Source organism: Aplidium turbinatum, chromosome 3 (genome assembly GCF_918807975.1).
Source record: "Aplidium turbinatum chromosome 3, kaAplTurb1.1, whole genome shotgun sequence".
NCBI lineage: Eukaryota > Metazoa > Chordata > Ascidiacea > Aplousobranchia > Polyclinidae > Aplidium > Aplidium turbinatum.
Genome location: NC_137474.1, coordinates 7769900 through 7795159, shown reverse-complemented (window position 1 = coordinate 7795159; position 25260 = coordinate 7769900). Strand labels below are relative to the sequence as shown.

At 40.3% G+C, this 25260-nt stretch overlaps 2 protein-coding genes across 2 annotated transcripts; both read left to right on the top strand.

Moving 5' to 3' along the window:
• Positions 1-801: 801 nt before the first annotated feature.
• Positions 802-25260, top strand: LOC145765913 (DNA replication licensing factor mcm4-A-like). Its single transcript, XM_082577579.1, has 15 exons — positions 802-939; positions 13589-13673; positions 14321-16277; positions 16358-16566; positions 16713-16893; positions 17177-17260; positions 19105-19373; positions 19658-19934; positions 20173-20307; positions 20599-20772; positions 20999-21141; positions 21333-21543; positions 23277-23450; positions 24105-24339; positions 24598-25260. The coding sequence occupies exons 3-15, from the start codon at positions 16014-16016 to the stop codon at positions 24846-24848; spliced, it is 2607 nt and encodes an 868-aa protein (XP_082433705.1). The 5' UTR covers positions 802-939; positions 13589-13673; positions 14321-16013; the 3' UTR covers positions 24849-25260.
• LOC145766500 (uncharacterized) lies at positions 4942-6415 on the top strand. The gene has a single exon (XM_082578226.1). The coding sequence runs from the start codon at positions 4942-4944 to the stop codon at positions 6310-6312; it is 1371 nt and encodes a 456-aa protein (XP_082434352.1). The 3' UTR covers positions 6313-6415.

The window sequence follows — 25260 nt, the reverse complement described above, 5'->3', positions numbered from 1 at the left end:
CATACCGCAGAGCAAGGGGAGGCAACTTTTTTTAGAGGGGGCGGAAAAAATTTATATGGGCAAAATCATTATTATTGTAGCTGTTGCCCGAGAATGTTGAGATTTTGCCAAGGAGGGGCAACATTTTTTTCAGGGGGGGGCGAGGCCCCCCTGGCTACTGTGAGGGGGCAACTTTTTATGCTGTATTGATACATAAAACAATAGATAAACTAGCGATCCGCAGCAGGAAAACACTTTTTGAATGCAAACTGCAACAGCTTCGCGATAAATAATCACTAAAACGAGTTGCGAATTGCGATGCTACAATCCAACACCAGACAACAAAATCTGTCATTTTTTCATTGATATAATGTCTGCAGACGTTGAATCAATGTAATAATGACTGATTTTGCTGCCTGGGACATAGCAAAAATCTACCATTTTGTATCGATTCAATGTAATCAGATGTTGAATGCACCCAAAAACAACATAATTTGCTACATAGACGGAGCGTGCGTTTAGCTTTATGCGCTTGCAAACCAGTGGCGGATTCAGAACGTAATTTATGGGTGGGCCTAGGAAATATCTTGGTGGGCCTTTTATGGCCTGTTGATGTGGTATCATGTGAAATAGTGATGCCACAGACGTTCGTTCAGTGCCACAGTGTTAAACATTAAGATGTTTTTTTATGAATCTGCTTTTGGGTGGCCCCACTGTCAATCTGGGTGGGCATGTACCAATCAGGCCCACCCGGTAGATCCGCCCCTGTTGGAAACATACTCGATGTCGCTTTCGAGTCGAAACTTCTGCACTCTGCAATGAAATGTCGTGGCAGTGAATTGCTTGAAGGCAGTGAAAATGAACTTGAAGTGTTTGGGATCCCAGCGACCTCGGCTCCAGCGGAGCGATCGTTTTCAAAAGCTGGCCTGACCGTCACGAAGCTGAGATCCCGACTGACGGGTAACCATGTCGTTCAGCTTGTGTTCATAAACACCAACATGGGCCTGGAGCTGTAGACGTTATTTTGTGTTCTTTTTTCGCAAATTTTCATGGCTTTTGTTCGCGTTTTCTAGCGAATTTTCATGTCGTTTCTTTCAATAAAATCACATTTTGCAGTTTGGTGAATAGTTGTGATATTCGAAATCGAAATTCGGAAATCGAAAATAAATTGAATTTCGATTTTCGAATATTCAAATAATCGAAATTGAACACTCCTACTTTCAAATCCATTTTGCTACTTTTTTGCTACTTTTTGTAAAAAAAATCTGGCAAGCCTGTTCTATCGGTACTCAGGGCTGCGATTTTTACCTTTTTCGGTGACGAGGTCACTCGACACGCGCCATCACTATTCGACAAACGCCGTGCCTTACGGAAAAAAAAAACAAAAAAAAACGAAAAAAAAGGAAAATAATAATAAAAAAAAACTGAGAGAGGACTAAACATCGTCAGGTCGAGGAACAATCAGGGGGGGGCATCACGTGATGCAATCATGAGAGTGCTGACTTACGTAAACTTCCCTTCGCCAGGTACTTCAAAGCAAGGTCTAAAAGCGACGCTTCACACGAAAAACTCCCAAGGCGTCAGCGCCGCCATTTTGAACACTGCGGGAGAATGCTTTGATCGAAGTTCCAACGCCTGGCATCAAAAATTTCGCAACACACGTTTCGTGCTATTCGACACAAAGGGTTTCTTTTATAGATGAAATAACTTAGGCTACGTTGAGTTGTCAACGTCTATGCCAGTTTGTATTTCGCCGTTTGAGCCAATTAACAATATTGCTCTGGTAAAATGACTGTTGGATACTTGCTATGAAAGTTTTTCACATGTAGAAAACAGCCTAGTTCCGACCAGACGTTCAGAAATACAGATGAAAAAAGCCGCTATTTTTATGGAAAGGAACATTTTAAACACTGCGGGAAAATGCTTCGATCGAAGTTCTAACGCCTGGCATCAAATATTTCGCCACACACGTTTCGTGCTATTCGACACAACGAGTTTCTAACTTTCTTCTACTTTTACTTGTCAACGTCTATGCAAGTTTGGATTTATGTCTGACTTATGCACTTACATAACACGGTTGCAACTCGACTTCCTTCCACTAAAAGGGTTTCTGTGATTACGTAATGGGCGATTTTGCACTTGCATTTACAAAAGCACACAACTCAGCTAGCAAAACGGTCCGTCGTTTTTACATTGATTCAACGTCTGCAGACGTTGAATCGAAAAAACGAGAAGCGAAAAATATACTGGAGTAGTCTATCACGACCGCACTGTTTGATTTGTTGTGATGTAATAATACCAAAAGTAGCGATAAGCACGCTGTTACGCTAAATCACCTTAAATAACTCAGGGGGGAAAGTAAGTTAATTTTGGGTTAACTTTAAAGTCCTTCGCCTTCGTATGTCTAAATTCTATGAAATCTGAGACAAGACTTCTAACACCAAATCCGCTTTTAATTCCATTCTATACGCAATATGAATTGCTGTATATCTAGATTTCGAGTATTAAACTCTCTTCAGTACAGCTTGAATAGCGAATGAATAAACACTACAATGAACCAGTATATATAATGCGAAAACAACAGGTAGGCAACAATGACGAAACAAATGCTTCATCATCATTGTCTACCTGGCAGGAGATTTGACAGTAGCGAAACGGTTTAAGCGAACAACAGATAAAGGCCAACGGATAAAGCTACACGTTGAGAAAACTGCGTGAACAATAATATCAAAGTGGAACAGTATCACACTAGTTTAACGTCTTTTCGGTAGAGCGGTTAAGCTCGACTGGGTCTCGGCCCAACTAAGTCGTCAGGGACTAGGAAGTGTATCTGTCGAAAGCGAAACCTTGAAACAAGCAAATTTGAGGAAAAACAATATGAGTTACTACCGTTGACCCCTAAGAGAACAAGCGATTCAATGCCACCGTCAGGATCAGGACAAAACGCAAAACCAACGGAAGGAGGGCAAGTCCCACTTTAAAGTAAGTTAACAGCACAAATCGATTTAAATTTCCAGGAGGGTTATATTGTGTAGGCTACCCAGACAGAAAAAAATCCTCATTTCACATTGATTCAACGTCTACAGACGTGAAGTCAATGCAAAAATAACGAATTTTGATGCCTGCGTATCAATGCCCAAGAAGAAAGTTACGTTTGTTTTACATTAATTCGACATCTAGCATCATCATCATAATCCATCGTCGGTTTGTTCCCCACTAGTGGGGGTGGCCGATTGTTTCCGCGCAGCAATTGTTTTTATCCCTCTTCTCCATTTCACCCTGTCCCTTGCATCTTCCTCCTTCAGTCCGACTTTTTTAAATTCATCCTTCACTTGTTGTTTCCACGTTCTTCTTGGACGACCGCGTTTCCTCTTCCCATCCACCTTTAGATCTAGTGCCTTTCTAAGAAAACTTCCTTCCTCCCTCCTTATCACATGTCCATACCATCTTACTCCATTCGCCCTTGCCATTTGGTGTATGGTCTCTCTCATCTCTAGCATATCCAACAATTCTTCAGTCCTTTTTTCCCTTCTCGTTTTCACCCCACACATTGCTCTCACCATTGACCTTTCCGTTCTTCTCAAGATTGCCAGTTCACTCTCTCTCAATACCCATGTCTCGCTCTACCATATAGCATTGCAGGCCGCACACAGCTCCGATATACTTTTCCTTTCATCCTTAGTGAAAATTTTCTGCCATACAACATTATCATATAACGTTAATTGTTCAACCAGGTACCGGTAACGAATTAATAGCTCACTGCGAGACGATTGCCTCGATTTACGTTTACTTACACTAACATAATTTCTGCACAATTGGGATACTGCGAGCAAACACGAGTCTATTTGATAAAGAACTAGCTGTCAGTATCGGAATTCTCAGATGCTGTATCGGAGGATGAGGTTGTCGCGTCGTCACTAGAATACTTGAAGACGCAAAACTGCCCGTTCACGAACGAGCGATGCCATATGATCGGAAGCATTATTTTACTGCCAAAGAACCATTTATCGAATTTCGTACTACTTTTTTAACTTGACCCCGTAGCTTTTCTAATTCCAATTTGTTTCCGTCATAAAATTCGTTACAAATTTGCAAACTATCAAATTAACTTTTCCTTCTGTTTGATAATCTATAGCAGGTAAATTCTACTTTTTAACTGTATCTTCTTTCACCATGCTTTACATTCGAAACGACACCGGTAAACAATAAGCATTCGATGAAAAAATAACTTTTGCGTAACAATAAGCCGGTATTTATAAGGTTGCAAACTTTTACAGTTCACAAGAGCATTTTCAGAGCATAAAATAGCTTGCGTGATGCTCTGGGCTACAGCCGTGTGACACGCGATGAAGAAACGCATAAAATTTCGTTTGATTAAACATTAAAGCATACGGCAATTGCCGCCGTAATCCAAGGTTTGTTGATTTGGCGACGGCAATGTTTTTGCCGTCGTAGATACAAGCTAATTTCGAGGGCTGTATACATGTCCGGTAGGTACATAACTTAGCTCTTGATACTCCTTTGCAATCACTCAACCAGCGTGCGATTAAAAACTTAAGTAAGTGACTCTGATACCACACAACTTGTGCGGTAACTCGCGGCCAAACGCTTATAATCTGACTCTTGTGACGTCATATTACTATTCGACAAACAAACGCAGAATTTTTGTCGTTCGACAAGAAAGAAAAAATCGCAGCCCTGTCGGTACTTAGATAAGTTTCAGTAAAGTGAACTGTGCAGTTTGTTTGTTCACTTAACTGTACTCTAGCTAAGTGAACATCGACTTAGCTACAGTTAAGTAAACTAACAAACTGCATAGTACACTTTTAATGAATACCGTACTTTAGTATTGGTACTGTATGTGTTGTAATATCTATTAAACTATTTTTAAATTACTTATTTCATCATAAGTTTTTCAAAGTTTTTTTTCTTCTGGGATATATACGGTATACTTTACTTATCATGAATGTACCTGCTGAATATGAGGCTCCTAATTTGGAAGATGACGATATTGGTGATGTGATTAGAGTAGGGATGTTGGGTGATGAAGTGCGGCACATCACTATTGAACAACTTAGGTCTGCACAACCAGCCTTGTTAATGCAGTTGTGCGTCAGTATCCTGCAAAAGTTAGATGTGGATACTGACCATCTTGAACAGCCGTACTTGCAACCTGAACTTAATCACCCCGAGCACTATCCTAGCACAACGTTTCTTGCTGTTCATATACCTAAGCTTTTTCACATGTTAATACCTGGCTGCACTCTGAAGAGATGGTGTACTGCTGACTTGCTGAGACCAAAGTGGAGTAGAGTTCGAAAATTTTTATCCATTGTGATAAATTTTCTTCGCTGCATGGAAAATAGCGTCGGGACTTTTAATGAACACAACGCCAACTCTGAAGAGACGCATCGCAAAGTGGAAGAACTGGCAGAACAAAACAAAGCTATAAAACAAGCAACAAACGATGTTGAGCATTATTTGCTTTCACATGTTTCCGATATGCAACAACAACAAAAGGAACTGGTTGAAGTTGAAAACGAAATGCAACCGCTAAAAGATGTTACTAAGCAAAAAAAACATCAAGAAAAGGAAGAAAACAAAGAAATTCTTTCTAACGAACATAAAACTTTTGAAGCATATTGTGCTGAATATGAAAACTTGATGAAGGAAGTAGAAGCAGCCAAACTATTAGTTGTAGCAAGTCCCAAAAGGCTATTGTCTGAAAAAGAAGCTCTTGAAAGTAAATTGCAAACTGCTCAAGAGGAATCTGCTCGAGTTCAAGATGCTTATCGATTGGTTGAATGGAATGTTGATCAGGAAAAACAAGTCATTCAGCTGTTGCAGCATGTGAAAACACAAATTTCTGACTCACAAGAATTTTTGGATAAAACTCGTAATTTACAGAGTGGACTGATGAATCAACAATTTCAAGCCAACTCAAACGATATGGCCTTGACACGATTGACAAGAGATATAGATAAATTAAAGCAGGAAATATCTGACAAGAGAGAAATATTGCATAAAACAAAACTTCGTTTACAAAAGAAGCTGACGTCTGAAAAACAACGGCTTCAAGGAATTAACAAAGAGAAAGAGCTTTTGACATCACAAGCAAAGTCCAAAGGAGAGAAAATAAATTCTCTACTTTCTTTGCTTGAAGATGAAAATAAAAAACAAGCTAGTTCTGAAAGCATGCACAATGATCAAATGAAACAACTGAAAGCTGTGGAAATTGATCTTACCAACTGTGCTGACAAATGTCATCAAAAATCTATGGAATCCATGAAAGATATTGTTAAAGAACGCTTAATGCAATTAAAGAAATTGTAAAGTTGTGTTAAGTATCACAAATTGCATCTAACTGTTGGCTAAATGTTTTTCATTGAATTTGATTTACACAACTGCATCATCAAAACTAATCTTAGTGTTTGTCTTCACATACTTTATAGCAGTTTGTTTCTTTTTCATAGTTTTGAATGAAAAAAAAAATTAGATGCACCTAAAGTATGGATGGTGTCCGACGTTTTTTCGTAAACAGTTTTTCGTAAAACAATTGTTCGTAAGCAATTGTTCGTAAAATCAATTATTCGTAAAGCAATTCTTCGGGCATGCAATTGACCGTAATACTAATTGTTCGTAAACAAATGTTCATAAAAGTTAGGCTACAGCTTTAAAAGAAAAACACTTACAATTGTTTACGAACAATCAATTAGGGTAGCCTATATGCTAGAGATGTGCTAATAGTGCTTAAAGACGTGCTGTACCTGTAGAGTGTAGACGAGCAGACAGAGTGTAGAGTCCCTGAGTCAGAATGGCATTACAGTTTGTGAGCAGCGAAAAAGGAAAGCCAAAACTTTTGTTTAGTGGCCAGCTTTATTACAAAGATTATAGTGCACTTAAAGCACAAGGGCAAGAAACTACTTATTGGAAATGTGAGCATTTTAATAAGAAGTGTCCTGCACGAGTAACAACCGCTATGGCAGCCATTGTACAATCCAGAGGTGAGCACAATCATGCTGGAGATGCTGGTCATGTCGAAGCAGCAAAGGTTATGGAAAATATTCGTTGTGCAGCTAAAGACAGTCGTGATGCCCCCAGTTACCTCGTCTCAGCAAAAACTATTGGACTCAGTCAAGCCACGGCAGCAAAACTGCCAAGTGTGCAGAGCATGAAAAGGGCAGTCACCCGAGTGCGATTGAAGGAAAATGCAGGCCCGGCAATCCCACATTCTCTCCGTGGCATTGTGCTTCCAGTAGAGTACAAGCAAACGTTTGCTGGTGTAACATTCTTGGCCTATGATTCTGGGCCTGGAGATAAACCGTATGGTCCTCTTTGCCACTGAAAGAAATCTGCAGCTCCTTGCCCGTTCAAAGCACTGGTATGCTGACGGCACCTTCAAGACAGTGCCTTCACTGTTTGAACAGCTTTACACAATACATGGACTGAAGGAAAACACTTCAGTGCCTCTGGTGTATGCCCTGCTGGGGGACAAAAGGAGAGGGACATACATTCATCTGCTGCAAAAGATCAAGGAGTTGTTACCTGCTTTGCTGTTCCAGAGACAATCATGACTGACTTTGAGATGGCCATGGTTAATGCAGGAAGCAGAGAGTACCCACTTTCAACTCACCGTGGCTGTTTCTTCCATTTGTGCCAGTGCATTTCGAGAAAGACACAATCAAGTGGACTGAAGGAGCAGTACGAGACAAGTGCAGAGTTTGCTCTGAGGCTGCGCATGTTGTCGTCTCTGGCCTTTGTGCCTATTGATGAAGTCAGCCGGGCCTTTGACATTCTCATTGATGAGAATGTTGCTCAGCCAGTAATTGACTACTTTGAAGACACTAGGGTTGGGCGCCCAGATCGTCGTCAAGGGCGCCATCCTCCGATGTTTGCAATTAAAATGTGGAACTGCTATGATGGCGTCCTCAGTGGCCTTCCCAAAACTAATAATAGCATTGAAGGATGGCACAGAGGGTTCATGTTCCAGGTATCTGCAAATCATCCAGATATTTGGAAGTTCATATCTGCAATCAAGCGAGAGCAAAACCTAAATGAGGTTTGCATTGAACAGTATGTCAGTGGCCAGGCAGGACCCCCTCCAAAGAAGAAGTACAAGGACAGTGCAGAAAGACTAACTACAGTCGTCTGAACTTGCCGTCAAGACTTTCAAGATGATGAAATTTGTGATTACTTGATTGGAATTGCACACAATACTTCATACTAAACTTGGCTCATGGACAATTTGTAGGAAGTTACTCAAAGTAGTATTGGTAGTGTAAGCAAAAAATTGCTAAACACAGACATTGTTGTATTCCAATAAATAACAAAAAATGCGCTTTTTCATTGTGCTTATTTCTTTGTGTCGTTGTAACTTGGTTATTCAGGAAAATTTGCATTACGCCCTTCATCGGAAATTGCAAGACAAACCTTGCTGTTGCGAAAAATTGTTCACGAACAAATTACCTATCACCTGTTTACGAACAATTCACATATACGAAGAATTGATGTATACAAAGAATTGCTTTACAAAGAATTGATTTTACGAACACTTGTTTACAAACAATTGCTTTACGAACAACTGTTTACGAACAATTCACCTATAACCAGTATGGACATATGGCGTATTGACCTAAAACCAACTTCTGAGATGGTTGGAGGTTTGTGGCACCTATGTCCTACACCCAGGTGGCCCATAACCCCAAAGATTATTTGGAGGTCAAATTTAATGAAAATGTCATCGATGCTACGTTATAAAAATTAATCAAAAACTTTGTTTAAGCAATTTCTGCTTGATGTAGTTGAAAGAGACTGTCACGATTTCTTTCTATCTCTTACCAGAAAAAAGACTTGGAAAGGTTCAATGACGTAGTTTAATGGGTCAAACCGAAAAGCAGTCAATTAAATGTCGAATAATTCTACAGTGAAATGATAATCTGACTTCTTGAAGAACTTTAACGAACGGCTTCTCAAATAACTCTAATTTCTGCATCAACTATACCAATTCACAACTCATAGCACAACTCTCATAATCAACTCGTAACAATCACCATAATAATAATCTCAGAATCTCAGAATAAACATTACACAAACTACACCACTATTTATAGTTGGCTGTTCAGTCCAATAACTTCGAGAAGATTACATCATAAAGAACCGTCGTTCGGTCACGTAGCATTTAAATGTCAACAAGCAGAAGCTTATAGAAGGTCACGTAGGGAAAATGATTCCAGAAAACACGTTACATAATACAGATTTCGTCATCAGAGGTTACTTCAGGTCATAACCGACAATAACACAACGCACCAGAATTCCATAATGAAAACAACACGCTTGTTGAAGATACAAAGCAAACCATCGCAAGGCATTGCACCTTGATTGTGACATACGCCCCCCCTTAGAATATTGTTGCAAACAATATAACAACACAATCAATACCAAAACACACCATAAAACAATTAATTACTCAATAATCAGTTCTCATAAGTCTATCGTTGCATGATCTACCAACGATAGCTTTTCTCAAAACAATAGTCACGTTTTCTGCGAAAGTCTCCAACGTCCTCAACATCTTCAGTGCATCGGCGAGCGAGATGACCCATCTTCCTACATCGGAAACATCTCCTCTCCGGACAGTCCTTGGCGAGATGACCTTCTTTATGACAATTGTAGCAAGCCTTTTCATCAAAAGGGCAGCTCCTGGCTATGTGTCCAATCTCCCCACATCGGTAGCAGTGGTTGTCACGGCAACGTCTATTTTCCGAATGTCCGCCGTCAGCAACGCACTCCCTGGCGAAGTGTCCGCGTCTACCGCATCTATAGCAAACTCCAAATGGTCGTCGCCTGCCTCTTCTCCTCGGTTCATCGCGCTCGTAATATCCGTCATCGTGAGATCGTTGCTGATTATCTACAGAACAATCTCGAGCAAAGTGACCATTCTTGCCACAAGAGTAACAAGTAACTTCAGAATCTCTCTCAAAAACATTTCCGATTATCAGATCAACTAAAGAGTTTTGTAAACATAACGCTTTCACAGTCCCACTACAATACGGAGTTTCGATAGATATCATCGCTAACGGTCCTTGGATTGAAGTGGTATCTATTTTTGTCACATGGCCAGTTTTTCCCGTTAATTGACTGTCTTTAACCAAATCTCTCCTCACTATTATACCAGTAGAACCAGAATCACGTAAAACTTTTACCTTTTTGTTTCCAACTTTTCCATCCACTACTGGCAGGTAATCTTCAGGTATTATTTTTCCGCAAACATCTTCATCCGGATTCTCCTCGTCAAGCGTGGGTTCAGGAATCATTAACGCACAACCGCATCGATAAACGTCCGTGTCTTCATCTTTTCTAGACTGATTGGATCGGGACAACGACTTGTCCTTGCATTCCTTCGCTTCGTGTCCTTGCCTATTGCAACGATTGCACCACTTCCTCGATTCCTGATGATTTCTGTTAGTCTTCTTCCGGCAGTTAACAGACTTGTGACCTAAGCCATTACAATTAAAACAACGTACTTCTCTTGGAACAGCACCTCCTTTAGAATTATTTGTTTGCTCCTCGTCATTATCGCATGACAGTGTTTCTTCAGTCGACAACTTCTCATCATGAGCAACTAAGTACTGTTCTGCCACACTGGCTATTTCTTCTAGATTCTTTGGACTTCTCTCCATTAGATAAACAGACAGATCTTTTGAACATGAATCTGTGAATTGTTCCTTAACTATAAGGTTTGCCAATCCGTCCAATGATTGTTCGGCCCCCGAAAGTTCAAACCATTTTAACAAAAGGTTTCTCAAACGTTCAATAAATTGACCTGGGCTTTCGTGTTTTTCAGGCTTTGCCTCACGGAATCTTTGACGGTATCCATGCTCGGTAAAATTGTATCGCTTTAACAGAGCTAACTTCAATCTGTCGTAGTTCATGGCTTCTTCTTGCGAAAGTCTCGAATATACATCAAGAGCTTGTCCCGATAATAACATGCTTAGCTGGGTAGCCCACGTCGACTTCTCCAATTTGGCTATTGTAGCATATCTTTCAAATCTTAATAAATAACTATCCAACTCATCTTTTTCTTCAACAAATGATGGCAAATCTGGACGTCTAACTTGCGCCATAATAACATCTCGAGCATTATCATTAGTAGAATTAGATCGCTCACCAATGTCCAGCTTTTGTCTTTCTAATTCAAGTTTTAACTTTTCCAATTCATATTGCGCTCTTCTTTCTTCAGCTTCTACTTCGCGCTGCGCTTGTTTTTCTTCAGCTTCGCGCTGCGCCCGCTTCTCCTCTGCTTCAGCTTCAAGTTGTGCTCGCTTTTCCTCAGCTTCAAGTTGTGTAGCTTCAGCTTCACGCTGTGCTCGTTTTTCTTCAGCTTCAAGTTCTGCTTTCCTTATTTCACGAGCAGCTCTTCTATCTTCTCTTTCGTCAGCTTCTCGCTGAGCTTTTTGGTCCATTATCTTGTGATACTCTTCCATCACAAACTGAGACTTCTCATTACCAGTCAGCCCCATTCGTTCAGCCATGCTCCCTAAGTCTTCAATCATCTCATGTTTGACAGTATCCGCCATCTTGACATTAATTTATTATTCTTTCAATAAATCTTCGGTATTCTTCGGTTTTTCGGTTAAATCTTTTCGGTTTGATCCCGGACGAGCCCCCAGAATGTCACGATTTCTTTCTATCTCTTACCAGAAAAAAGACTTGGAAACGTTCAATGACGTAGTTTAATGGGTCAAACCGAAAAGCAGTCAATTAAATGTCGAATAATTCTACAGTGAAATGATAATCTGACTTCTTGAAGAACTTTAACGAACGGCTTCTCAAATAACTCTAATTTCTGCATCAACTATACCAATTCACAACTCATAGCACAACTCTCATAATCAACTCGTAACAATCACCATAATAATAATCTCAGAATCTCAGAATAAACATTACACAAACTACACCACTATTTATAGTTGGCTGTTCAGTCCAATAACTTCGAGAAGATTACATCATAAAGAACCATCGTTCGGTCACGTAGCATTTAAATGTCAACAAGCAGAAGCTTATAGAAGGTCACGTAGGGAAAATGATTCCAGAAAACACGTTACATAATACAGATTTCGTCATCAGAGGTTACTTCAGGTCATAACCGACAATAACACAACGCACCAGAATTCCATAATGAAAACAACACGCTTGTTGAAGATACAAAGCAAACCATCGCAAGGCATTGCACCTTGATTGTGACAGAGACGAAAGGTGCATTAAAGTAACATGGACCTTCTGAGCATTTTAAGCCAGAAGCCAACATTCTTGCTTAACCGGTTTCCAAGTTATGAAATTTGACTTCAGGATGACATTTGGGGATCATATGAGCCACCTGGGTGTAGGTGGCATGAGCCCCAAACCATCTCGAAATAGATTTTAGGTCAATACACCACTTTTAACACATCTGATTTTTTTGTTTAAATTTTTTTTCACCACATCCTATTCAACAAGACCGCTATTGATATGATAAACTATATAACAAATACAACCAAAATGTAGATTGTAGGTTCAGCAAATGTTTCAAAACCTATACTGTCTTAGTCTTGAAGATAAAAACAGTTTAGTTTTCAAAATATTTGCTAAACATGACTGAGTTTAGTATCTACATTTTGGGCTCTTTATTTTTTGATTAGATAAACCAGGCGTTCCAACCATTTTGCTTCTAAATAAAACCAGTGTATAACAAATACGAAATATTTAGCAAGCAGATCAGTCCTTTTTTATTCACTCTACGATTTACGTGTACGTTCATGGACTGTTTTTCTGACTAAGGGTACGTTCAAATATTACGCTACGCCTTCGAGGGGGTTATGCAAAGCGTTACGTTAGCGTCACATCGGGGGGGGGAGGGGTTCAAGCAAAACGTTACGGAACGCTTTCGGGTACGGAATGGTAGTTTTTTGTGCTGAATTTTGAAAAATTGGATTGAAAAAAGGGGATTGAAAAAAGCGTTACATGGGGGAGGGGGGGTCAAAAATTCGGAAAAAAAGCGTTACGTAATATTTGAACGTTCCCTAATACTAGACATTAATATATATATTGTTTTCCTGTAGTTTGAGTGGTAAAGCAAACAAAGTCTCTTTAATGTTCATTTTTTTGTTTTTTATACCATTTGCTAGTATTTCATGCATTTTTCAAGCAATAAACGCAAGTCAAAATTAACATTCAGAACAAGTGACATCCTGATTGCTAATATGTTACTTATAAGATACCGTACCGTATGTACTATGTATGGTGTTCTAACTTTTTAGAGAATTGTGTACTGTAACTCTAAAGAACTGAAGAAGCATATTTTTGTGAATGTGATATATACATACACCTTGTAGAATTTATGTGCTGAAAAGAATAAGCTGTACAATGTTTTCACATTTTTACACAATTGACCACTAAGAATCTGAGCTTAATATGTATTGTATATATATATATATACTAAAACTACAAAGAAACCAAAATAAAAGTTACTGGATGGAAATTAACTTGGTACCACACTGATAAAGAAAGTTAACTAACTATTATACATCTAAAAAATTACAATCAATTACGTTTTGTAAATTGTTATTATTAGCTGTACCGACCCATCTGGGCGAACCTGCCTCAACGTCTGGCCAGTGCACATCCGTGCTCGTTGGTTTAACGTCAACACTTTTTCGGTAGGTAAAGCATACAATATATTCCCACTTACCATCTTTTTTTTTACACCAATTAATTGAGCCTTTGCTCCAGATTTTATATAATTTTCGTCTCCCACGAGTATTCAAATCGTCCTTGTAGCTAAGCATCTCTTCCTCGTGGGAGACCCCAAAGTTTATCCGGTCTGCCTACGGGCAGACCGGGTATAGGAGTTAAACGTACCTGTGTTACGGTCACGTGATGGAGACGTGGGCGCTGCCTGGCTTTATAAAACTTCTGTCACCCGGCCCGTCGTGAGCTGACCTTTTTGCGTTTGCAGAAAGCAAAGCCCGTCTCCCTGGCCCGTTCCGCCATTCTAACTTTTGCGGACGAGTGGCACAAAATTCTCGATCCACACTTTCCTTCCACAGGTACCTAGACTCCCCAGCCTGGCCCCCGCGACCTAAGCTGGTGGACTTCCCTTCCGGGTGCATCGCCACCCCATAATCACGCCGCTCCCCGCCTCCACGGGGCGTGGCAGGCCGGTTCTTTAAAGTCTCTGACCTGGCTATGTTTATTGTGTTCTTCTCGCCGTGTCAATTATTTTGTACTCGTGCGTCGTTGATCGAAATAAAACAGTTCATCATCTAATAACTAATAACTGTAACTAATAACTGTACATTTCCAGCTTGTCAAGACTCAAAGAAAAAGCTACTAAGTCAGATTTCCCTATCGCGATGACAAATGACATGATTGGAATTGCTTCAACTTGGACTGACAGACTTAGGCCACCAAAACCTCAAAAGAAAAACAGCAAGACTGTGTGGGCTACTGCTTTCCCAGCTTTATTAAAAATGAGTGAAAAAGAAAAGGAACTTAAACCTGATGTCATGATCACATACACAAGGCCAAAAACAATTGGAAATTATGTTACAAACTACAAAGATCTATCAAAAAAAATCCAATCTTCTGTTCTACAAAGAGGTTATTCTGCCCCTTGTGGTCGCTGTGCGTTGTGTGGTAACCATGGTCATCATCGTTTGTCAATGGTTTCACGTACAACGACATTGAGCACTCCGCAAAGACTTTTTAAGTTAAAACAGGAACTCAATTGCAGCAATTATGGGATTTATGTAGCAACATGTTTACTTTGCCATGAACAATATGTTGGACAGACGGTTAATAAATTTTCGGTTCGCTGGTCAGGCCATCGTGCAACTTGGAACACTTTCGATTTTTCCTCTAATAATGACAGGGCTGCGTTATTAAAACATTTTGCTGTATTTCATGATCTAAGTACTGAACCACAACTTTCCCAATGCTACAATGTCACATTTGTTGAACAACCCAATATTGATAATCTAGATGCTTGTGAAGATAAATGGATACATAGGATACATGCCAAAATAAATATCCAAAAATTAATTCTGCCACAAGTTTAATTTTTTGACGCTCCACTACATTTTTGGTATTTTTTCAATATTTTACTGCCTTATTATTCACTGCCGTCTTTGCCTACTCTTTTTTCCACAACGCTACATTTTGTGTTTTCCAAGACGCTCCATTTAATTATTTATCGCTGTACTCAGTTTGTTTATCACTGCCTTTGACTGCCGTGTTCCGCATAGAATTTATTTTCTTTGCCGTAATTTGTCACAACGCTACATTTGCAGGCTTTGCTCATCGCTCTTTCATCATTTCTAGTTTATAAATTTTATTTGATACGTAATTTACTTTACTGCCGGCTTGGTTTAGTTTTCATTCAGCATTTTTTCAATATTTACGCTTTTGCTTTTTCAATTTTTTACGCTCATGTTTTGGCATTATTGCGTCACTGTAATGTTGTTTAAAACATTACTTGTAGGTTTTAACTGCCCTTTATCAGAACTGACGATGCACTAAATAAGTGCGAAATATATTTTCTGTAACATCTACTGACAACTGATCCCTGTTACCTTAGCAATTGAGGTTTTAGCTTGTTATTATTAGGGCACAATGTTGCATTAAAACTTTTGTTTGTTCGTTCTGTAATTTAATAATATTTTTTCACTAACTGTCTGTTCTTATTGCATTTGTCGATGATTCTCTGTTCTTGATGCAGCAAAATTGCTGCTGTGCATGAGCCGTATTTACATAAAAATTGCTACATTTGGAAGATCTTAAAAATGACCCCTACTTCATGCTTGCCAAAACTTCACAACCTATAAATATGAACCATGACTAGAAAAAATTTCACCATCATTTTGTAGCATGGAAATTTGTAAATGTACTGTTACAACTTCTCATAACATTCTTGTCTTTTTATTTGTACATATGTTTCTTTTTGCAGAGCGTTGTATATCTATTTCAACAAAGAACAAATTGTGTAATCGTATCTTAAAATGTCATCTCCTGGATCAAGACGAACTCGAAGTCACCATGGCAATAGTGAACTTGACACAAGCAGTGATCTACCCATGCTACCTCCAACATCTCCAGCCAATCCCTCGGATACTCATTCCATAGCTGCTCCTCAGACACCAGCAAATATAAGTGAAATTGATTTGAGTTCACCATTGTTTTATGGAACTCCAAGCAGCAATGTACGGACTCCTGGAGGCTCAGCTCTGACGCCAGGCCGCACGCCTCGTGGAGCACAAACACCAGTGAGCATAAAATTAGATTGTGCGGATTTCATGTTTGAAAGTGATTTTGCAGGTTCTTGTTATTTTTGTTGCATTTTTAGGTGAGGCAAAGACCTGATCTTGGAAGCAACAGTCGAGTTCGCACTGTTAATTTGAACTCAGATCAGCCTAGTGGTGTACCAACTCCAATCCCTGAAGAGAACGAAGAAGATGTTTCTTCACAAGTTGATGCCGCTAGTCAATTAGTTATTTGGGGAACAGATGTGGTGGTTAGTCATTGCAAGGCAAGATTCACTCAATTTGTCAACAGGTAGGTGTAAGCTGAAGACATCAACATCACAAATGTGTGCTGCTTAAATTGTCTTTAAAATATGTCGGACTGTCGGAGGCATTTTAGTAATTACTTTATAACAAATACAAACAGTATTTTATTTTTTTACCTTCAACTCTTCAAAGGTTTACTCCAACGGATGCTGATGCTATGGAAACTGATGAAGGCATGGATGCTGATGCTCCATACTATTTGAAGAAGATGGAAGAGATTGGCACCACAGAGAATCCCTTTTTTGATGTTGATTGTGCTCACCTCAAATCGTTTGATGCCAATTTATACAGACAATTGATTTGCTACCCTCAGGTAAGTGCATTGTATTTCATTGTAATCTCGATTTACAACTAGTGTAGTTTCTGTTTACAGAGACTTATTTGCAAATACCACTCTTGATATTGAGGATGACAATTTGGAAGCGTTGTTTTCCGATCACTTTATTTTAAGAAATAATTACTGTTTTTTGTCAGATTTACCACACGCATAAAAGTTTAGAGAGGTATTTGTCACTCATTATAGAAGTTGATGTATTTAAATGTAATATTTCACAATGTTTATAAAGTTTTAACATATCAGCAACGTTTTCTTTCAGGAAGTCATACCTACTTTTGACATGGCCATTAACGAAATGTTCTTTGCAAGATACACTGACGTCGCATTGGAGCATCAGATACAAGTGAGTGATAATTTAACTATTTTTAACACTTTTTTGTGTAAGTTCTTGAGACGATAACTCAGAAAACAAGGCTAAGTACTTGTGTTAATCCACTGATGGCGTATGAGCGATCTTTCCAGGCTAGATTGGAGGGCAGGAAATCTTCAGCCACTCAGCAGTCTCGTCGTCCAGGACCCTCAGACCATGCGCACCGTGTGGAGGCCGGTGTGTGAGGCAGTGGTGGATGGCATGGTCTGCGGTCTGTTCCGTGGCACCACACTCGCATTCTGATGAAGGAGCCAGGCCCCACTTGTGCATGTCCGAACGAAAGCGGCCGACGCCAGTTCGCAGGCGGTTTAGCCTGACCCAGGCAAGCCTTGCGAGGGACATCCCTGGTGGACGGGGATCGGTGTCGGGTATGAAGTCACGGAGTGTGGAGGTGTGATTTTGCCACTCCGTGTTCCACATGTGGTTCGTCCAGTGTGCCGCACTTAAACCAAGTTCTTCTGCGTTCTTAAGGAGTTGTTGTGCGGCAGGCACAAAGGGGCGTCTTGATTTCAGCCGCTGCTTTATAGGTGGTGGTCTCTTGAATGTTGCATGGAGGAGATTTTCGGGGTCCAAAGCGCGGCGAGCGAGAGAAATCGTGGCTCCTTTACGGCGTAGTTCAGCGGGTTGGATGCCTGCTAGGATGGGTAGGCAGTCCGTTGGAGTGGGACGCAGGCATCCAGTCACAGTACGCAGTGCGTTGTTGATGGCGGTATCAATCTGGTGGGTGTGAGAACTACGACACCAGACCGGCGCGCAGTACTCAGCAGTGGAATGAACAAAGGCTAGGGTAGCTGTACGAAGAGTTTTAGCACCAGCTCCACAGCCGGAACCCGCCAATCGCCTCAAAAGTGCGACGCGTGTAGATATTTTTTTGCGCAGTGACTTCAAGTGCCGGCGGTACGTGAGTGACCTGTCCAGGGTTATGCCGAGGTATGTAGGTTCGGCACAGTAAGGCAGGCGTTCCCCATCAATCTTGATGTTTATCTCATGTTGTGCCTCCCTGTTGTTAAGGTGGAAGGCCGCCGACACTGTCTTTGACTTGCTGAGCTGTAGCTTCCATTTCTGGAGGTATGCTGATAGTGTTTGCATGTCTTGGCTGAGGTTCCTCTCCACTGACTGCCAGTTTCCTGCTGAGTGCAGGAGTGCCAGGTCGTCTGCGTAAGCATATTTCCTGGAGATGGTGGGGGGCAAGTCGTAGGTGTATATATTGAACAGGAGAGGAGCCAAGACTGAGCCCTGTGGGACGCCGTTTTTAAGCCGGCGTAGTCTGCTTTGACGACTGCTACCGGTTGTGAGGGTAAAACTGCGGTTTTGCACAAGTTCCATCATCATATGGACCATGTGTCTGTCAGGGAGCAGACGGAGTAACTTGCAGGTAAGGCCGCTATGCCATACGGTATCATAGGCAGCCGTGAGACCAACAAACACGGCGCCAGCCTTCTTCTTAGCCGAGAAGCTGTCCTCAATGTCTTGGGTCATAAGTGTGACCTGATCTACGGTTGATCGTCCGTGTCGGAAACCAGCTTGTTCACAGGGGAGCTGCTGATCTATGAATGGTTCGACACGTGCGTAGATGAGTCTCTCGAGGATCTTGAAGGGGATGCAGAGCAGTGAGATTGGACGGTAACTCTTTGGTTAAACCACTGAAACGGGTACTGTGCTTATTTCACTGGTACTTGTCTTAAACCACTGAAACGGGTACTGTGCTTATTTCACTCTATAAAAGCGACTTTGGACTATTCTAAAACGTATTTCACCGTTTCATCTTACAAACTAAATTATTTTTGTAAAAACAAATTTACTTTTTACTCATATAGGTCAAACCTTTCAATGCGGAGCGAACCAAAAACATGAGATCTCTCAATCCAGCCGAGATTGACCAGCTGATTACCATCAGTGGGATGGTGATACGATCCTCATCACTGATCCCAGAGATGAGAGAAGGGTTCTTCCGTTGCAATGTTTGCTATCATGAAGTTACGGTCGAAATTGAACGAGGGAGGATTACAGAGCCTTGTGTCTGTGACCGCTGCAAAACATCTCATTCCATGTCCTTGATTCACAATCAGTCTTTTTTCACTGACAGGTGAACTAGTCAGTGCATGTGATGGCGTTGTATATGCTTTTATTCCAATATGTGATTTTGGATTTTTTGTAAAGTTTACATGAAAGCTGTTTGTTGATGCATCTAAAGTAGCCGTTTACAATTAACAGTAATGTCGGTTTCAAAGTGTATACTTAATCTAAAAAGTTTGAAAATGATGCTGAGTAAAGCCATTTGGAACTGGTACAGTATCAGGTCTTTATCATGTTATCATATCTTTTGTATTGCTAAACAAACCAAACTAACGGCACGTCTCTAATTCTCAGGCAACTTGTGAAACTTCAAGAATCGCCTGACGACATGCCGGCCGGCCAAACCCCACATTCGGTCTCCTTACACGTTTATGGCGACCTTGTTGATACAGTGCAACCAGGGGACAGAGTTGTTGTCACTGGTGTCTACCGTGCCCAGCCTCTCCGTGCCAACCCTCGTATGAGAAACGTGAAGTCTGTCTACCGAACTCATGTGGATGTTCTGCATTTTCAAAAGGAAGACGGGAAAAGGCAGGAAATGAACGAATCAGCGGACGCAGATGAGACTCAGGTGAAAAATGAGTTTCGCAAAGCAACATTGTTTTGAAATTTCTGTAAAAAACGTGATCAGCCATTGGCTAATCTTGTTTATTTTTTACGATGTGTTGCACGACAATGTACGTTAAACGTTTTGCTTTGTCACCGCTAGCTCGGTATAAACGGGATGAAGACCACCAGGGTTCTTTGACACAAAAGGAATGATGATGCTGACAGAATTGATTTTTGAAATTCATCATAACTGGTTTCAGATACGGTTCAGCAAGGAACGAGTGGAAGCCATTCGTAAGCTGTCCACGCGGCCTGACGTCTACGACAGGCTGGCCAACGCCGTAGCACCGAGCGTGTATGAGCATGACGACATCAAGAAAGGAATTTTATTGCAGGTTGATCAAATTTGTGTGAATTTATTTCCCATTTTTTTCATGAAGTCAACACGTCAGAATTCAATTGACTGACCAAAGCACGGTCCAGAGCCCTGTTCCATGAATTAGTAGTTCAATATTGATGGGCCCCCTCATGAACGGAAAACGCGTTTAACCGTGTCAATTCTTGCTTCAATCAACTGTCCTGAAACAGCTAGAAGTATTAAATGCACCTGTGTTCTCTTTTTTTCTTTTTTAATTAAATCACGAAGCTTAAGTCTCAGAATTGTAAAGATCATTTTTTAACTTCAGCTTTTCGGTGGCACACGTAAACAGTTGAAGAAGGTCGGCTCGGATGGTGCCAAGGCAGGCATGAGAGCGGAACTGCATGTGCTGCTTTGTGGTGACCCTGGTACTAGCAAATCTCAGCTGTTGCGATATGTTCACGAGAAACTTGCCCCACGTGGACAATACACAAGCGGAAAGGTAATTAGCAGTATTTTTGATCTTAATATTCTAACGCTAATAATGTTAAGTAACGAACGAGGTATATTTAGCGCTAAAAATGTCATTTATAAGGTTTTCTTGAGACGCGTTTGCGTTGGAATCTTGTAAAACTATCATACTCCAACTTTTCCATTTAGAGTGTGTTTTTTGTAATGCTTTGTCATAATATGATATTATCCTACATCTAAACCTGACTTTTTTACAGGGATCCAGCGCAGTCGGCTTAACAGCTTACATCATTAAAGAGCAGGAAACACGACAGCTGATGATGCAGCCCGGTGCCTTGGTGCTGTCTGATAATGGCGTTTGCTGCATTGATGAGTTCGATAAAATGAACGATAGCACCAGGTACACGTTTCCCCGCGCTTTGCAACTAAACGTGTCTTTTTGTCAGTTAAAGTGAAATTCATGTTTGCATGTAAATTGCAACATAATTTTAGATTTAAATGGTATGCAGCGAAGTTTATGTTCCATTGATGGCCATAATGTGCCGTGTAAGTGCGAACATTGCTAGTATCTCATTTGAATTGTCTTTGAAGGTCCGTTCTTCACGAAGTTATGGAGCAGCAAACATTGTCGATAGCGAAAGCTGGGATCATTTGTCAGCTGAACGCACGTACATCAGTGTTGGCTGCCGCCAATCCATGCGAAAGTCAGTGGAATTCTAAGAAAACCATTATTGAAAACATCATGCTGCCACACACCCTCATGTCCAGATTTGATCTTATTTTTCTCATGCTTGACCCTCAGGTTAGTGGTGACAGATGTACCACCTCTGGTTGGGTTTTTCGGGCCAATTTTGGCTTAAATTAGAAGACTTTATGCTTGGATTTTGTACGTTTTATAGATTAGGGCTAGATTCATGAATATAGGCTTGCTTTTGTCGAATTCAGTTAATTTAACTTTTGGGCTAAAAATAAGTTTTATGCGTTGTTTTTAGTGGCGCGATTCACAGTTTAACTTCTCTACAAAGAGAGCACGATTGCAATGGGTAGCAATCGCTCACACAAAATTTTATCTTTCCCTTCCAAAAAATATGTTTTAATATTATTAAAACGTTTACGTTTTAATGGCATTATATTACATGTCGAATGGCGTTTCATAAATGTATGGCTGCATTCTACAGCTATATTTTTAAACACGTTCTATAATTTCAAGCGTTAGAATATTTTTCCGTCCCTCTCCCTAATTTTATTTCCTTAGCTATGTCACTGTCGCATATGCTAATATCAAATTGAAAGCAAGCTAAGTAAAAATCGCTCAGGAGCTTCAAATTGTATTACTGAGAGCAAGAAATGAGTAAAAATTTACTTTTGGAAAGCTTCATGAGCTTTTGAATATCTTGTAGTATGATATTAGTCTAAATGATCAAGAAAGGCCATGCCGTCTCGCCAACGATTGCGTTCTGTTTTCTCTAGTGTTTTGCAGTGTTGTTGAGGGATATTTTATGTTGTTTACAATCTTCTGTTTGTCTTGATATGAATGAGTGTCTGAAATTTAGAGATAGTGGTGTTGCACTGTTAAAACACACTTCAAGATATCTTATTAACGTGCAATGAGAGAATGTACGTGAAAACGTTTTCAATACTGCGGGTGACTTTGTTACTTGTTAAGCTTTGTTACTGATTTTTCTTTCAAAACATAAAAAACCTCCACTCATGGTAGCATGGGGAATGTTGTACCTGTCTGGATTGTCAGCCCGTGCAAGCGAATATGTACATTACTTACAGTTGCGAACCACAATGCGTCTGATCAACGGAACACCGAAATGTACCCCCCACACAATGGTTACCAACAATGTGCAATATTTCTCCACCACACATCCGAAGACTGGCATCAATTTTGAACTTGCATCAACAAATTCTCAACTCAGCAGAAAATCTTCCAGTAGTTCAATAAATAAACGGAGCACGAAAAACCTCGCGACTAAAATCTTAAAAGACACCCCTTCTACAAAACCGACCTATCCCAAATAAATATTACAACGGAGTGGCAGAACTTCTGGAATAACAAAATCCCTCCTGATGGAAAATTACTCACAGACCCAACAAAAGCTCTCCCAGGCTTTGACACGGCTACCAAAAAATTATGGTCGACTGCAAACCGCACAAGAAGAAAACAAACAAAAACAAATGACAACCTTCACCGATGGGGGATGACAACTCAACCAAACTGTCCAAAATGCAACGCTCCAAATCAGTCTTCAAACCATCTCATATTGGAGTGTCCAGTAACCAACATTCAAGGAGGATACCTCACTGCCCACCAATACAACAACGTCCTCATGGATTGGCTGAACGAAAACTGAAAACTGCCTGGACTTATAGCGTCATACGAAACAACAACAACATGAGGGATAAAAAAAATTCCAAAATTTTTTTTGCATACCGTACTGAGTAGCCTAGTTTTTAAATAATTGATCAATTCTTTTTAACGTTCATTATGTAAGCTGTCAAATCAACTGACCGGTCACGTATTTCCAGGACGAAGTATATGATCGTCGCTTGGCTAATCACTTGGTGTCGCTGTACCATCGTGCACAGCTCCAGACAGAATCTGATCTTCTTGACTCGGAATTGCTCAAAGATTACTTGGCGTATGCGAGAGCCTTTGTAAAACCAAAGCTATCTGAAGACGCTGGACAGGAACTAGTCTTGGTAATAATGCAAATTTATGTAGCATTCCATTTTGTAGTAAATTTTGTTAAGATGAATCATGATTTTCGTCTTATTTCTTCCCTGTTTTTAGTGTTAATTTTATAATTAAAGCAATTAATTTTGTACCATCAGCTCTTTAAATGTTATACTGGCAACAACAGTCCATTGTTTAAGTTACCGGTACGTATTAGCGTTTTTTTTTGTTTCTTTCTGACAGGTTCAAACAGTCGTAATGACTAAACTGGTTCGGCTTTACACCTTTCTTCTTTATGTATAGTTGTATACGGTCAGAACCAGGGATCCCTGGGTCAGAACATTGCACATCATGACCGTATACAACTATACGTATTACATATAGTACAAAGGTGTAAATCCGCACCAGTTTAGTCATTACGACTGTTTGAACCTGTCAGAGAGAATAAAAAAAAATACAAATTATCCGACTGAACATTGCACATCATTATCACATTTCTAAGCAAGCGCTTGGAGACCGCCATGTAAAAATGTACAATTAATGTACTTTTTCGATGTTGATGCAGTCAATGTGCACTTTGTTATCTGTGATCTCAGCGTTAGACGAAACTGACGTTACGGGCGTTTCAATATTTTCTTCATCTTCAAATGTAATGTATACTTTTCAAAATTCGCTTTCAGGCTTACGTTGAAATGCGAAAGGGTGGGGGAAGTGGAAATAAAGGCAGTGTTACCGCCTACCCCCGTCAACTGGAATCCCTTATTCGTCTGTCGGAAGCCCATGCCAAGGTTCGATTGGCGACAAGTGTAGAGCGTTCTGACGTCAGAGAAGCGCTGAGACTTTACAGGGAAGCGCTCAAACAGTCTGCTACTGACCCGAGAACAGGAATTGTCGATATTTCTATCCTAACAACTGGTAAGTGCTTTGTCGTAGCAATCAAAACGTTGCTTTTTCTCGCAATCTACTTTTAGGTGAAAATCTTCGTGTATTCCAGCCTTGGCTATAGTTCAAAATTTCGCCAAATAGGCCTACCGTGAAATTTACAAACATGTCGATATTCATTCCATTCTGCAAGTTTCATTTGCGAAAGTATTTATTCATCTAATTCTTACTTAAAAAGTAGGTTTCATTTTTATTAGATATTTGGCGTGCTAACACAAAACTTAATCGCAGGCATGAGTGCCACTGCACGTAAGCGTCAAGAAGAACTGAAGAATGCCTTGAAGCAGCTGATCGAGCAAGACAAAGGTCGTGGCCATTCTAGTAGTAAATCTGGGCCAACTCTTCGTTGTCGACCTTTGCTAGAAAGGTGGAATGCTCAAACAGAGCACCGTATCACCCAAGCAATGTTCGACGAAGCGGTGAAAGCTTTACAGGAAGATGAGTTTATTGTGCGTACTGGTGACGTCATTAGATTGTGCTGAAGCGCGCGAACATTTTGCATCGACTGCATGGTTGGCTTGGGTTGATCACGTGGATTGTTCTCTGAAGGACACTGTTTCGGTGATCATGCACATAGAAGTAGCTTTTAACTGAAGTCTTCTCTCTTCTGTATTTCAACTTTTGTGAATTCATCTTTTTGTCGTAAAGATCGAAAAAAAAGCTTAATAACCTCAACATCTAGGTTAGAAAGTCGCCATTGCTGTATTGAATGTTATTGTTTCTTTGTTCATCATGTTTTCCTATGTTAGTGGGTTGAAGGCATAACTACCGCACCCTTGTAATAATTGGTTGTTCACACGGCTCACAGTGATCACTCCGCCCTGGTCAAACTTTAGGCTGCTGTAACTTTTTGTTGATGTTCGACTTCTTTAATAAACCTATACTGCTGCTGAA

What these genes read in the sequence shown, in the direction of transcription:
- LOC145766500 (XM_082578226.1), top strand. Translation starts at nt 4,942, where the DNA reads ATGAATGTACCTGCTGAATATGAGGCTCCTAATTTGGAAGATGACGAT.
- LOC145765913 (XM_082577579.1), top strand. Translation starts at nt 16,014, where the DNA reads ATGTCATCTCCTGGATCAAGACGAACTCGAAGTCACCATGGCAATAGT. An exon ending in CGGACGCAGATGAGACTCAG is followed by an intron (nt 19,935 to 20,172) that starts GTGAAAAATGAG and finishes AACTGGTTTCAG; the next exon opens with ATACGGTTCAGCAAGGAACG. An exon ending in CTGGACAGGAACTAGTCTTG is followed by an intron (nt 23,451 to 24,104) that starts GTAATAATGCAA and finishes ATTCGCTTTCAG; the next exon opens with GCTTACGTTGAAATGCGAAA.